The sequence below is a fragment of the Marmota monax genome, unplaced genomic scaffold, assembly GCF_021218885.2.
Source record: "Marmota monax isolate L192 unplaced genomic scaffold, Marmota_monax_Labrador192_F-V1.1 WCK01_AAM20220418_F8-fsc00220, whole genome shotgun sequence".
Lineage (NCBI taxonomy): Eukaryota > Metazoa > Chordata > Mammalia > Rodentia > Sciuridae > Marmota > Marmota monax.
In genome coordinates this window covers 1,176,577-1,190,019 of record NW_026693909.1, presented here as the reverse complement: position 1 = coordinate 1,190,019, position 13,443 = coordinate 1,176,577, and the positions used below count along the sequence as shown (strand labels likewise).

The 13,443-nt window shown below is 60.3% G+C and overlaps 1 protein-coding gene and 1 long non-coding RNA gene across 5 annotated transcripts; one reads left to right on the top strand and one right to left on the bottom strand.

Moving 5' to 3' along the window:
• Positions 1-850: 850 nt before the first annotated feature.
• Positions 851-8,602, bottom strand: LOC124105925 (uncharacterized). Of its 4 annotated transcripts, none has more exons than XR_006855923.2 (5): positions 6,744-8,602; positions 4,808-6,441; positions 2,561-3,542; positions 1,992-2,142; positions 851-1,234 (listed from the first exon to the last, which is right to left on the bottom strand). It is a non-coding gene; the product is annotated as an uncharacterized LOC124105925 (long non-coding RNA). The 4 variants fall into 4 exon arrangements; XR_006855924.2 differs by lacking the exon at positions 2,561-3,542 and having other exon boundaries at positions 4,808-4,966; positions 5,322-6,441; XR_006855922.2 differs by having other exon boundaries at positions 1,992-3,542.
• On the top strand, positions 3,188-9,648 carry Slc25a10 (solute carrier family 25 member 10). Its single transcript, XM_046463356.2, has 11 exons — positions 3,188-3,320; positions 5,408-5,527; positions 5,852-5,966; positions 6,053-6,101; positions 6,290-6,331; positions 7,189-7,232; positions 7,357-7,427; positions 7,670-7,762; positions 8,033-8,110; positions 8,442-8,498; positions 9,134-9,648. The coding sequence occupies exons 1-11, from the start codon at positions 3,228-3,230 to the stop codon at positions 9,587-9,589; spliced, it is 1,218 nt and encodes a 405-aa protein (XP_046319312.1). The 5' UTR covers positions 3,188-3,227; the 3' UTR covers positions 9,590-9,648.
• The last annotated feature ends 3,795 nt before the right edge of the window (positions 9,649-13,443 follow it).

Genomic DNA, 13,443 nt, shown 5'->3' with positions numbered 1-13,443 from the left:
GTAATGGCCAGGGGCCTTGCTCTGAGGACCCTTGGCTTCCTCTTCTCAGACAATTCCATGTTCAGCAAGACTGGGAGAGGGACAGTGAGTGTCCTTCTCTGGCCCTAGATAGGCTGACTTCCACTTCCTGTGAGCAAGAGGCTATAGATTGTAGAGCGCCCCCTTTGGGGAACATAGTGCTAGGCAAGGGGCCCCTGGGAGGCACACCCAGCTCTGCCCACTTGGTGGGAGTGCCAGACAGGCTCTGTCAAGCCTACCTAACATCACCCGAGGGCCCCTCCCAAGGGCCTTCAGTGTCCTTGCTGCCCTCCAGCCTCCACCTGGAGTCTCCCTCTGGCCCTGGCAGTTCCTCAGGTTAATGAGTATCCAGCAGCACGTCTCTGGCTTCACCTCAGCTAAGGTGAGCTGGCCTGGGCCTGGGTGCAAATAGACATGCTGCTGACCCTGGGGAAGGCACTGAGTGTCCCAGCTCAGGGACAGGCCCCTGCATCTTAGAGAGCTGAGCCCATAGTCTAGTCAGTATGGACTGGTGGCTCCCTGCCCAGATAAGGGGGCCTTTCACTCCTGGACTTCCAGAGGGTGACTGCTTGAAGGTGGAGATGACCGTGACATCAGGCCATTGCCTTAGCCTCAGCCCACCTCACCAGCAGGGGCCATCCCTGATAGCAGGTACTCGGGTACTCGTCCCTCCAAGTTGTGTCTGCTGGTGTCCTTCCCCTGACCACCCTGGGCCTTTTCAGGTGGCTCCTTGATCAGGCCCTTTATTGTCCAGTGTCATGTTCACAGCTAGACACTCAGGGTCACTCCAGTGAACTGGGCTGCATGAAATAACCACTCAGAGACAGAGAAAGACCTTTATCTTTGGGTCCTGTGATGGCCCCTCTGACCTTAGGGGTCCATGGAAAGAGACAAAGAGGAGCTCGCGCTGAACCCTTTTATTGGGGAGAGGCCATTCAAATGAGGCAAGGGTTAGGGTTACAAGGGGACAGGTGAGTGCAGCTCAACCCCTCTGAGCGTCCCCTGCTCCTAGGGCCATGCCTTGATATCCAAGCAAGGGAAAAGCTGGAGTCCTGAGTCACGGCACTACCAGCCACTCTATAGTGATCTTTGAGGTCCCCGTGGTGCATCAGGACCAAGGTGTGTGCATTTGGAGTGGCTCCCCACAGTCCAGGACTCCCCAGCTCCCTTTCACCTGCTCCAGACTGTAAGTGGTCCATAAGGAACTGTCTTGTATCTGAAAATAGAAGAGTGATACTACTTTCTGGTGAAGTGTGTCCCAGGCGTCCCTGGAGGCCTCTTGGCCTTGACCTTTGGACCTCGCATCTGGAGGTGGCACTGGGAATCCTGAGTTCCCTTCTTTTTGGGGGGAGGTGCACTCGACCACTGAGCCACATCCTCAACCCTACTGTGTTGTATTTAGAGACAGGGTCTCACTGGGTTGCTTAGTGCCTCACATTTGCTAAGGCTGGCTTTGAACTTGGGATCCCCCTGTCTCAGCCTCCTGAGCCACCACAACGTGCTCTGAGCTCCCTTCTTCAGAACCAAACCTTGGTTGATTCACCAAGTCCTGAAAGAGATCAGACAAGCATCTTTCTCTTCAGGTTGGCAGAGGTCTAACAGGACAGGGCAAAGTCCGTAACTGACCAACCCCACCCCACAGGCCCCCTGCTCAGGGATCTGCTAAGCCACCTGTATGGCTCCAAATCCCATATAGAGCACCTTGAAGTGTGTGCCAAGGGACCTGGACCCCATGCTGTGGATACGGGGCCTGGTCCAGGGCCTAGCTGGGTAGCCAGTCCTCAGCCTATGAACAAACATGTTCTGTTGGAGGATTCAGTTGAGAATCCTCGTGGGCTTGCACACCTGGAGTTTGCAAAATCCACTTACCTTAGAGCTTCTAGTCTTGGGTGCATTTGTTTGCCCTGATTCCTCATCTCTAGGTCCCACTTGCCCCAGGCCTTCTGTCACCTTTGCTTAACTCTGTGTCCTACCTGTGAAATCCATTTCCACATCTCCTTGCAGTTCCCCGCCTTGGCTAGGTGTGGGTCGCAGTTCACACTCTCATCTGGTGTCCCCCTGACAATTCCTGTGACTTCCCTGTCCACCCGACACCTCTCTGCGTGGGCGGTACTCCCAACACACCTGAAAACACAGGAGCGCTTGACTGGGACATGACCGCAGGGTCAGAGTCCACCTGGAGTTCTACAAGACAGTCTCCTCATCTTCACATGGGCTACTAGCATAGGCATGGTGGGGTTTGCTCTGCATCCACGTGGAGGGTCACTGGGCCCTCAGACAAGGCTGGTCACCTTATATGGGTGTTTGGCTGGTTCATGAGACCAGGGCTTTCTTTCCAGTGCCTCACCTTTATGTCTGGGCAGGAATAGGGTGGCACTAGTGGCCAAGCCTTACCCCTAAAGCAACCTTGGGACTTGGGTTTCACCTTGCCTCAGGTGCACCTTGAACCAGGAGTACATCTGTTTCCTCACACTATTAGGAAGTGGGGTCAGGTGGGAGCCTAGATGTCGGTTGGTTTCTCCTGCTGGGGCCTGGAACCCACCTCTCAGCCTCCCCCAGGGTGGCTGCCTGGGGTTGACTGTCAGAGCAAAGCCTGAACTGGACACTTGCTGCGAGCTCTGGACGTTGAGGGTGGTGCAATTGTCTTAACTAATTGTTTTTGCCCCTGGATTTTACTTCATCTGCAAGCTGGCTCCAAAGAAATTTCCTGTCCGCCTCCACAGTGGGCGGGTTGAGGGGTGCTGGGGGGGGTCGAGGGCCTCGCCTTTGTGGCACATGAGCTGGTACAGGTGGTGCAGGTTGCAAGTTCAGGCTGCGCTGAAGCCAGGGTGCTTCCAGGGGCCAAGCCTCCCAGTGCATGTGGTATGGCAGAGTGATTTTGGAAGCCGCATCTTAAGCCGGGATATAGGGAGTGGAGGTGGTCATTCGGTCAGGGCCCGGTTTTGACTTCGGTCGGACAGTCCCAGGCTCGGCTCCTCCCCGCGGCCACTTTAAGACGCTGGGTCCGCCCGCTGGGACGTGGCTCGCAGGCCCTCTCGCCGGGGCGGAGTCCCGCGGGTCCCGCCCCCGGGCCGCGCGGGCGCATTGGCTGCGCGGGGCGCGGGCGCGCGGTGGCACTTTGAACCGGGCTCGGGGCGGTTGCGGCCGGGGTCGCGGTAGCGGCCGAGATCTGGCCGGGTCGGGCAGGCCGAACTGCAGCTAATCGGGCCATGGCGGCCGAGGCGCGCGTGTCGCGCTGGTACTTCGGAGGACTGGCCTCCTGCGGGGCCGCCTGCTGCACACACCCGCTGGACCTGCTCAAGGTGAGGCCGGCCGGGCCGCCGCCGGGACGCTCTGGCCGCGCACCCCGTGTTGGTCGTAGCTGTAGGATAGTGGCGCCGGCGCGGCGGTCGCCCTGCGCAGCGCCCAGGGCCTGGGCCTGCCGGCCGGGTGGAAAAACCCCAGAGACCCTCTGCAGCTGGCCCCTCAACTTGCCAACCGGCTCCCGGTCTTGGCAGGGGACTGTCCAGATTGCGCTTTAATACCTGCGTGAGCGTGATCGGTGGCACACACTTGTGGGTGGTCCCAGAGACTTGGGAGGCTGAGGCTGGAGGATCACAAGTTTGGGGCCAGCCTCTGTGACTTAGCAAGACTCTGTCCCAAATTTTAAAGAGGGATGGGAATGCCGCTCCAAGGCAAGCACTCCTGGGTTCTGTCCCCAGTACCCTGGGGAAAAAAGTCTGGGATGCACAGGTGTTGGGTCCTAGAGATTGCCTGCACCCCACACCTGGCCCAGGGCCCAGCTGCCCCCAGCCTGGTAGGTGACTGTATTGAGCTAGAAGGGAAAGGCAATGAGGGCTGAGGCCTAGGTTAGTGGGGTGACCCGGGCCCTTGGCTTGGGCACTTCCTCTGCTAGGTGTGTATAGGCCCCGGGAAGGCTGTCTGGTCAACGCAGCCCCTGGAGAGATGCCAGGAGACCCTGCATATGTGCAGCTCCCAGCAGAGTGGGCATCTCAGCACCAGAAGTATACATGCTTCACTTTTTCCTTTGAAAAAAGTGCTTATGGAACAAAAGAAGACAGAGCTCCCCTTGTTCCCCAGGGCCAGCCAAGGGGTGTTTCTCTGACCCTACCCCCAACAGAGAACAAAGGAAGGGCCTGAGGCTGTACCCAGTCTGCCCAGGGGGCTCTGCCCTGTGGTCACGCGGTGGCCGCTGGGCAGGTTACAGCGGGCCTGGCCACCCTCTGCCTCTCCCCTCCTCCCAGAGCTGGTTGGGATTGGCCCTTGTGACCTGGGCTGGTAACCCAGCCTCCGGGTGGTTCCTGTGCCTGGGTGTCCAGGCCCTTGCTGGGCCTGCAGACTTCTACTTTCTAAAGAGAAGGTGGGCTTTCTTAATCAGTAAGAAAGCTGGCCACCCCTTACGGATGGGGCTGACTCGTGTGCCCCGAGAGGCCTGCACGGATCCGGCCTGTGGGCCAAGGAGAAGCCCTCGAGCAGCAGGGGGCAGTGGGGCTGGAAGGGCACCTCCCTGGGGCTGCTCTCTCTACTCTTCCAGATGGCCACAGTCCCCTCCCCACCAGCCCTCTGGTGTTGATAGACTGTGACCTTGGAATCCTTTGCTGTTGTCCCTTGTCCAGGCCCCTTTGGGCGTCACTGCCCTGCCCCTGACCCCACCTAGGTGCTCTCTTGCTACAGAACACTGCCTGGAGCCAGCAGGGGAGGTGGCCATTGAGGGAAGTGTGAAGGATGGGCAGGAGCAGTGTCCCACCAGTGGGGAGCATGGTCAGAGCTTTCCTCTAGGGTTACTCACCAGGACCTCAGGGTGTGGCCATTTGAGAAACTGTTTTGAAGTTTGTTGATCTGTCTCACTCTGCCCACATGCTGGCTTGGTCCTTGTGGTTGCTTGTCACATGAACGGGGACTGCTATCCATGTGGCCACTGTTCTGGGGTCCAGTCCCTCTGTCCCGCCTGGGAGGCCAGTGTTGCTGCTGATCTGGGTTCCAGGCCCCCCTCGGTCCCTACCCATGTTTGCTGTCCCGTATCCTTTTGGGGGCTCCCCTGGGTAAGTTTAAGGGGGACCATGCTTGGCAGTGGACAGGCTTCCTTGAGGTCAGTGCCAAGGGTGGGACCTGGGGAGTGAGATCCTGGGCCTGGCTGCTGGCCTGTGGCCCATGGCCCCCAGCTTCTGCATGGGATATAAGCCATCAGAGCAGGTAGGTGTGGCGGGGACACCCTGCACACAGTCCCTGGGGGACTCCACTGTCCCTGCCTTAGAGATGGGGCACGGGTAGTGCTGAGCTGAGGGTCTCTGAGGGGGTCTCACGGTGGTCGTTCCTGGAAGGGTCCTCAGCGCTGGAGTGGGGCTCCAGGCAGCACCCCACAGCCTCGTCCCTGTCCCCCTTGCCCCAGGTGCACCTGCAGACACAGCAGGAGGTGAAACTGCGCATGACAGGCATGGCGCTGCAGGTGGTGCGCTCTGACGGTGTCCTGGCACTCTACAACGGCCTGAGCGCCTCGCTCTGCAGACAGGTGGGCACCTCCTGGGCAGCCTGAGCTTGGACCTGCTGGGCACACCAGGGAGCTCAAGCTGCTTACAGCCTTTTTCAAGGTGTATGTGGAGCAAGTGACCCCAGGGTGGGTGTGGGGCTGGACCCCAGGCTGCCACTCACAGAGGTGGGCGGGAGCTGAGGTGGGTGGGGGTGGTGCAACCGCAGATTTGTGGACAGGTTCCACGCTCACTAGCTGAGTGGCCTGGGGTCAGCCCCTCCATGTCCCCAGGGACCACAGGGTGTTGGCCGTGCCTTTGAGGCTGGCTGGGTTGTGCCCTGTCCTGAGCCAGGCCCTCTTCCCCAGATGACCTACTCCCTGACGCGATTTGCCATCTATGAGACAGCGCGGGACCACCTGGCCAGGGGCAGCCAGGGGCCTCTCCCCTTCTCCACCAAGGTGCTCCTGGGCGGCTTCAGTGGTGAGCACGGCTGGCTGAGCTGGGGCTGGCTGGGGCGGATGCCTCCAGGCGTCACAAGTTGTGGCCCCATGGTTCTGTTGCCCCAGGTTTAACCGGAGGCTTTGTGGGGACCCCCGCGGATTTGGTCAATGTCAGGTTTGTGTGTACCCTTTCCTGTCCCCAGACAGCCCAGGGCTTGCCCTGTGGCTTGCTGGAGTCTGCAGTATGCTCACCCTGGAGCAGGCAACTCAGACCCTGGCGTCTGGGAATGGGGTGGAGGGGCGTGAATGCCCCGGGGCCTGCCCTGGACCTCAGGCCACGTGTCTACCTACCTGCCATTTCAGGATGCAGAACGACATGAAGCTGCCCTCGAATCAGCGGCGCAAGTGAGTAGTGGGTAAGGCTCTGCCAGCAGGGGCCAGGGCTAGGCAGGGTACCCTGGGCAGCCCTGCGCCACCTGGCCAGGACTCCAGCAGGCCACATCACCTGTGGGGTCCTGTGGAACAGGTGTTGGGGGCTGATGGTTTTTCGGGAGCAAACACCATACTTGGCTGCTAGAGGAGTCACTTGGCCCCCCGATTCTTTCCTTATGGGAAGAGTGTTGCTAGGTTGAGAGCTGGACCCCAGCTGCTGACACCTGCCCACACCTGGGGATGGACTTGGAAGCCTGGATCGTGGCTGAGGGACAGCCACACCCGGGCGTCCCTGTGGGTGTGTGTGCAGGGCCCAGAGCCTCAGAGACCCTGGAGCAGGGCACATGAGATAAGCATGCCCCCTCCAAGAGGCTCCCAGGCACACCTCTCTGTCCGCTCTCAGGGTGGCCAGCTGTGGTGACGTGGGTTGGGGTGCAGCCACCCCTCCTGCTGCAGCAGCCCAGTCCTTCCCAGCAGCCTGCAGTATCCCTGGCCAGAGCCTGAGCCATCTCGCTCTCTGGTCGAGACTCCCAGGCAGTTTCTGGTTTCTTGCTGGTGTCCCTCTGGCCTTCCAGCCTGGAGGAGGGCAGGTGCTGACCTCTGTGGTGGGAGCCACACCGAGCCTGGGGTTCTCTGGGAAAACAGGACCTCCCCCAGGACAGACAGGGCAGGGTGGCTTAGCTAGGAGGGGCTGTCCTCGTGAGGCTTCTGCAGGAGCCCCAGGGGCATGTCCATCATGGTTTCCCAGCAGTTCCCAGGGCCTAGGGAGGACCCCCAGGAGCTAGTGGACAAGGTGAGCCTCAGGTGGTCCATTTCTGTGTCCCTGGCAGCTATGCCCATGCCCTGGATGGCCTGTACCGTGTGGCGCGTGAAGGTGAGAGGAGCCGGCTCCCTGGGACCCCAGGGAAGGGGCCTGAGGAGGGGAGTGGTGTGCAGGACCTGGGGTGCTGTGGGCATCGGGCTGCGCTGTGTGCTCAGGGCTGGCCTTCCTCCTGCAGAGGGTCTGAGGAAGCTGTTCTCCGGCGCGACGATGGCCTCTAGCCGCGGGGCCCTCGTCACCGTGGGTCAGGTAGGGCTCCTGTGGAAGGTGGGGCTTGTGGGCAGCCTCCCTCACCATTGCCATGCCTGGGGGATTGTAGAGCACCTGCTGTCCTGTGGGCACAGGTGGTCAGGGCTGCAGCCTGGGTCTGGGCCTGGGCCTCCCTGTCCCCAGTGTGGCACTGGCGTAGGTGGTGGGCAGAGCCGGTGCTTGGTCACGGCCTTCCCCAGCTGAGGCTGTGATGGGCCCTGACCACCCTGCCCCCACTGCAGCTGTCCTGCTATGACCAGGCCAAGCAGCTGGTCCTCAGCACCGGGTACCTGTCTGACAACACCTTCACCCACTTCATCGCCAGCTTCATTGCGGTCAGTGCCCGGTATAGCAAGGGCTGGGTCCCTGGCCCTGCCTCCAGGGCTGAGGGCACCCTGTGAGGTGAGGTGGGCAGGTGGAGGCACTGGGTGAGCCTGGTGCTGCCTCTCTGGGTCACACAAGTGGCTCCGGGGCATTGGAACTTGTTAGGATGAGTCCTGGTGTCCCCTGAGGTCCCTGAGCCTGCAGCCTGCAGACAGCTCCTGGAGTGGGGCCGGGGTATGAGAGGTGCCCGCAGGCCAGTTGGTGACAAGCCCCCTCCCCAGGGTGGATGTGCCACGTTCCTGTGCCAGCCCCTGGACGTGCTGAAAACCCGCCTGATGAACTCCAAGGGGGAGTATCAGGTGAGGCCGCTGGCCAGTGTCCCCTCTGGCGATGGGAGGGACTGAGGCAGGGCTTTCCCTTGCCAGGGTGGGGGAGGGTTGTGCCTTCTCCTGGGATGAGGCCTGTCCTGCTGGCCTCCTGTCTCAGGCTGCATCCGCTCCCGCCCCGCTGTCCTGTTTTCCTGGACCCCTTCTCTTTGCCCGCAGCCCCTTCAGGGCTCACGCAGCAGGGCCTGGTGCCCTGGGCTTCTAGCTCCTGTTAACCACGGGCTGCTGTCCTGGGCTGCTCTGGGGCCATATGCCGGCCAGTGCCAGGCTCACCTCTGCTCTGTCCTGTCTGCATCTCCTGCAGGGTGTTTTCCACTGTGCTGTGGAGACCGCGAAGCTTGGACCACTGGCCTTTTACAAGGTGCGTTGGGGTGGCAGGCCGCGGGGCCTCCTGGCCTCACGGGCCTCCTGGCCTCACGGGCCTCCTGGCCTCACGCCTCTGTCTCGGCCCAGGGCCTCTTTCCCGCAGGTGTCCGGCTCATCCCCCACACTGTGCTCACCTTCGTGTTTCTGGAGCAGCTGCGGAAACACTTCGGTGTCAAAGTGCTGACCTGATGACCCCCAGGCTGCTGGGCAGCGGGGCTGGCCCCAGGAGCAGCCCTTGGGAAGAGGCAGGCTCAGGCTCCTGTCCTTCCCAGCCTGGGCCACACTGTGCCACCCCCACACTGGGGCTGCCTGGGCCTCCCAACCCTGCCTGGGCCAGGGCTGCCTCCAGGGGCTTGGTCCCCTCTGAGCCCCACCAGCTCAGGCCCCTTGCCACCCGCAGTGGGTGTTTAGCCTGCCCCTCCCCCCACAGGGGGCCGATTCTGGGCTGAGGGCGGCCCCAGGTCCCCTGGTGTTCCAGTTGCTGGAGCTGGGAGGGCTCCTGTCCCTGTTCCTGCTCACTAGGTGGCAGCCCGGGCCTGAAGAGCAGCTCCCAGTCGCCTCTGCCCAGGCCTTGGGCGACAGGTGGGGCAGGGCTTGCCAGCTGTGACATGGGCACTTTTGTGTCACCAGGGGGCTGTAGTTTTGGTGTCCTCAGAGGTAGTGCCCCTCCGAGACCTGCTGCAGGGAAAGGAGCCCAGATGCCAGATCACCGGCCAGTTCCAGGATGCCAGCCCTGGTGCCCCAGGCCCTCCCCACACCCAGCTCCAGCCGCTTTACTGGTCAGTTTTGCCAAAACCTCTCAGTACCAACAGGCCGCTGCTACCTTCAGGGGTTAGCCCAAGCCCACCTGCGCCTTCCCCTGCTGGCAGCCTGGAGACAGGCCCCCACTGGCAGAGAGGGGGCAGCTGGGACATCCATGTGCTGCAGAGTGTCCTCCAGGACTTTCTTCCCTGTATGGCAGGTGGTCACTCGCCAGAGCCCCCCAGTAGCCAAAAACCCTCACCAAAGCTGCCTGTTTCCCCCCAGTGGGGTTGGGCACCGGTCTGCCTCCCTGGTCCCTTGGCACTGGGCCCGGGATGGGGCTAGTGGATCCAGGGGTGCCGTGGCGCAGCTCTGCAGGGGCCTAATAAATGACAGAGACCTGCTCCATGCCTCTTCCCTACACACACTACTGGCAGGGGCCGTGGGCCCCCTCTGCACCGCGCCGGGAGGATGTGCTGGTTTGTGGGGCAGGCACCTGGCCCTGCCTGAACACACGTGGACAGAGAAACTGGGGTCGGGCAGCCTCCCCAGCACCAGCAGGAGGGAGAAGTGGGGAGTGAGCCCCGGCATGCAGGTGGCTGGTGTGGGACCCTGGAACACTGGGCTGGTCCCAGGCTGGGTGAGCTGCTCCAAGTGGGGCAGGAGGGCCTCTCTGGGTGTGCCCGCTTTAGCCAGCCCTGGGTACTGCCCAGTTGTCTGGGAAGCCCAGAAGGGACCAGGGAGACCTTGGGAGCTGAGAGGTGGGGGCTGGAACCATGGGGCGGGGCAGGCTTGGGGAACTGGGGTGCAGTCTCAGCCTGTCGGGGAAGGGGATGTCAGTTTGGGAGGTGCTGCCAGGCTCCAGCAGTGTGGCCTGTGGTCCCAGCTACTCAGGATGCTGAGGCAGGAAGAGCCAGGAGCTCAAGGCCAGATGGGCAGCACAGAGAGACCCTTTGATCTGCTGACCTGTCACGTAAGTGCTTCAGTGCATGTCTCTTAACCATGCACCTTAGGACAGAGTCGCCATCGCTGCAGGTGATGATGCCCAGCCAGGGCTCGCAGTCCTGACGCCATCCTCGAGCACTGCCCTCCTGCATTTCCTAACGCTGGTCGGGGTCCCACCTGTGGGCAACAGAACCAGGGTGGTGCCCTGGGCCGAGGGCCTGGTGGGTCCTGGTTGGCAGGAAGCTGCTGCACTCCCTGGGTCTGCAGCTGGGGCCTGGCTGGGGCGGCAGGTGGGGTAGAGGGAGGCGCTGCTTCTTCACCCCTGGGAAGAGCCAAGGCGAGGCCTGGCCCCACAAAACCTGCTCGCACTATCTCAGGGAGCCCTGGAATAAGAATCCCTCGTCACGTCAGGTTGTCAGGGCCAACCGGGAAGCTGGCCCGTCCCCCAGCCTCTTCAGCATGGAAGCTAGCCCTGCCTGGACAGAGCCTCCCTGGAGGGAGGGAAGTGCCTGGTCTGGTTTGGTGGGGTGGCCTGGCAGCCATCCCTGCAGGGCAGGGTGCAGAGGTGGGGCGGGAGGGGCCCCAACCACAGGGCAGGGCTGTGGGCAAAGTTCCCAGCAGGAAGGGGGTGGGGGCAAGTCGGAGGGCAGTGCCACTGTGGGAGTCAAACCAGGCAGAAGTGGTGGGCTGGCCAGCACCCGGTCCTGTTTCCTGCCCCGCCTGCCAGCCCTGGGCTGCCCACCGCTGCAGCCCTGCGCACGTACTCTATGGTTTACCAGTCACAGAGCCGTCATTTACTAAGACAGCCATCAGCTGGGTGCCAAGGCGCTCCACTGGGAGAACAGCTGAGCCAGGGCTCCAGGACAGCAGGTGCCCCACATGCACAGGGACAGTGGACCTTGCCTTCTTGGCCACACACAGGAGGTCCCTGGAAATGGCCCAGATCCACCTGTGGAGTAGAGGCCTACTGGTGGGAGCTGTGACGCACCAGGAGCCTGGAGACTGTGCGTTCAGGGCTCGCCCAGCAAGGGGGCAGCCAGAGAAGAGGGGAGGCTCTGGAGTGGACAAAGGGAGGCTCAGGTGAACCCTGTCACCAGGGAGGCTGGGCCTCCTGTGGGACGCCTCAGGAGCACGCTTGGCTTGCTCTGGTTGGTCTGGAGTCAGGAGCCAGGAGGTTAGGGAAGGGCCGGGGAGAGCCCAGTGTGGAGCGCTTGCCTGGCGTGCAGGAGGCCCTGGGTCCATGACCAGGAATATTAAGGAGCTGTCAGTTATTAACCGAGTCTGGTCGCCTTGGGCCAGCTACTGCAGGGCAGTTGGCCTCCTGACTGGGTTGTGGCTGATGGTGGGTCAGAGTTCTCTTCATACATGCATATATCTATGTGGCCCTGGGGGTGACCCCAGGGCCTTGCACACACTGAGCACATGCTTCACCACTGAAGTACACCGTAGTCTCTCCTTGGATTCTGTGTGGCCGCTTGCATTGTCTGTTGGCTCAGATTCTCAGGACCACATATTTGGTAAAAGGTTCTTAGATTTGATAGCAAAACACAAGCAACAAAAGAGAAAACAGGCAGAGTGTACTTTTTCAAGATAAAACCAGCCTTGGGTCTGTGCCTCTTGTCGGGCTTGGACAGCACCCAGCTGGGTTGGGGTGTCCTGGCTTCCATCTCTGTGGTGCCTAGAGACAAGTGGCAGTTACTGACGACAACTCTGGGTCTGTATTTCCTGCGTGATTTTTTACAATAAGACACCAGCTACTTAAGAAATAGACACTTTAATCCATCAATTCATCTATTGAACAAATCGGAAGAATATTCCAAGAGGTGAAACCTCTTTAAAAAATAGGTCAAGGGTCCGGGGATGTGGCTCAAGTGGTAGCGCGCTCCCCTGGCATGGGCGCGGCCCAGGTTCGATCCTCAGCACCACATACAAATAAAGATGTTATGTCTGCCAAAAACTAAAATGTAAATAAATATTAAAAAAAAAAAAGGTCAAATTCTTGAATTCATAGTGGCTAGATGTGGTTGTAAATCAACCAATGGCATGAAAAAAAATGCTTCAAACAATACATATTTGTGCATGGTTGCCCATGTGTGACCAAATGTCTCTTTCTTATACTTTATGGCTTTTTATTGTGCTATACCTTTTAAAGAATATGCCCCTTCGGACTGGGTATAGCTCAGTTGGTGGAGTGCTTGCCCTGCATGCACAAGGCCCTGGGTTCAATCCCCAGCACCAAAAAAAAAAAAAGGAACATGCCCCTTCATCAGATCAAGAAATTGCCCTTCTATGTGGTGGCACACACCAGTGACTTGGGAGGCTGAGGCAGGAGCACCACAAGTTCAAGGCCAGCCTCAGCAACTCAGTGAGACCCTGTCTCAAAAAATAAAAGGTGCTAGGGGTGTGTTCGGTGGTACGACGCCCCTAGTTTCAGTGCCAGTACCAAAGAGAAAGAAAAGAACTTAGCCGAAGACTGATGCGCACCTGGAATCCCAATGGCTTGGGAGGCTGAGGTAGGAGGATTGCAAGTTCAAAGCCACCTCAGCAACTCAGTGAGGTGCTAAGCAAATCATAGCAAGACCATGTCTTTAAATAAAATGAAATTTTTAAAAAGGGCTGGGGATGTGGCTCAGTGATCAAGTGACCCCAGGTTCAGTCCCTGGTACCAAAAAAAAGAAAAAGAACCTAAAGGAAAGAGTTCTCTGGCTTGAATGTCAGTGCTGTGCGAGCAGGTGGAGGACTGAAGGCCCCGAGTGCCCTGGGCGCTGTGTGGGGCTGTCAAAGGCCAGCCAACCGAAACTGACACGTGGTGACTGGGAGCACCGGGAACCTGGACTGGGTGGCCCTCCACTGCCTGAGGGAGTGCGTGTCGGGGGCACTGAGTGGAAGGGTAGGGGTAGGGGTTCCAGACAGAGGGCTGAAAAGAACCGGCATCAGAACAGCCATGATCCCTGCAAAGCTGCTTTCTAACGCAGAGACAGGGAGACAGCAAAGGAAAGCAGCCACCGGCTGGCCCTCCTGACACCTCCACCCATGCCAGTCGACGGTGGCCTGTGTGGTCTGGCCGCTGTTCCTCCAGGGCTGGTTCCGGGAAGGTCAGGTCAGTAGCTCAGGTCCTGATGGGAGCTTGGCCTGAGGGACTCCATCTGGACCTTCAGCTTGGCCTATGCAGAAGCCTAGTCCCCCTCCCCCTCCTCTTCCTTCCTTCCCTCTCCTCCTCCTCCTCCTCCTCCTCTCCCTCTTAGGGTGCCTGT

Bases quoted from the DNA above. Each gene is read 5' to 3' on its own strand.
- Slc25a10 (XM_046463356.2), top strand. From the start codon at position 3,228: ATGGCGGCCGAGGCGCGCGTGTCGCGCTGGTACTTCGGAGGACTGGCC. The intron at 6,332-7,188 runs GTGAGTAGTGGG...TGTCCCTGGCAG, and splicing joins CCCTCGAATCAGCGGCGCAA to CTATGCCCATGCCCTGGATG. The intron at 8,111-8,441 runs GTGAGGCCGCTG...CATCTCCTGCAG, and splicing joins ACTCCAAGGGGGAGTATCAG to GGTGTTTTCCACTGTGCTGT.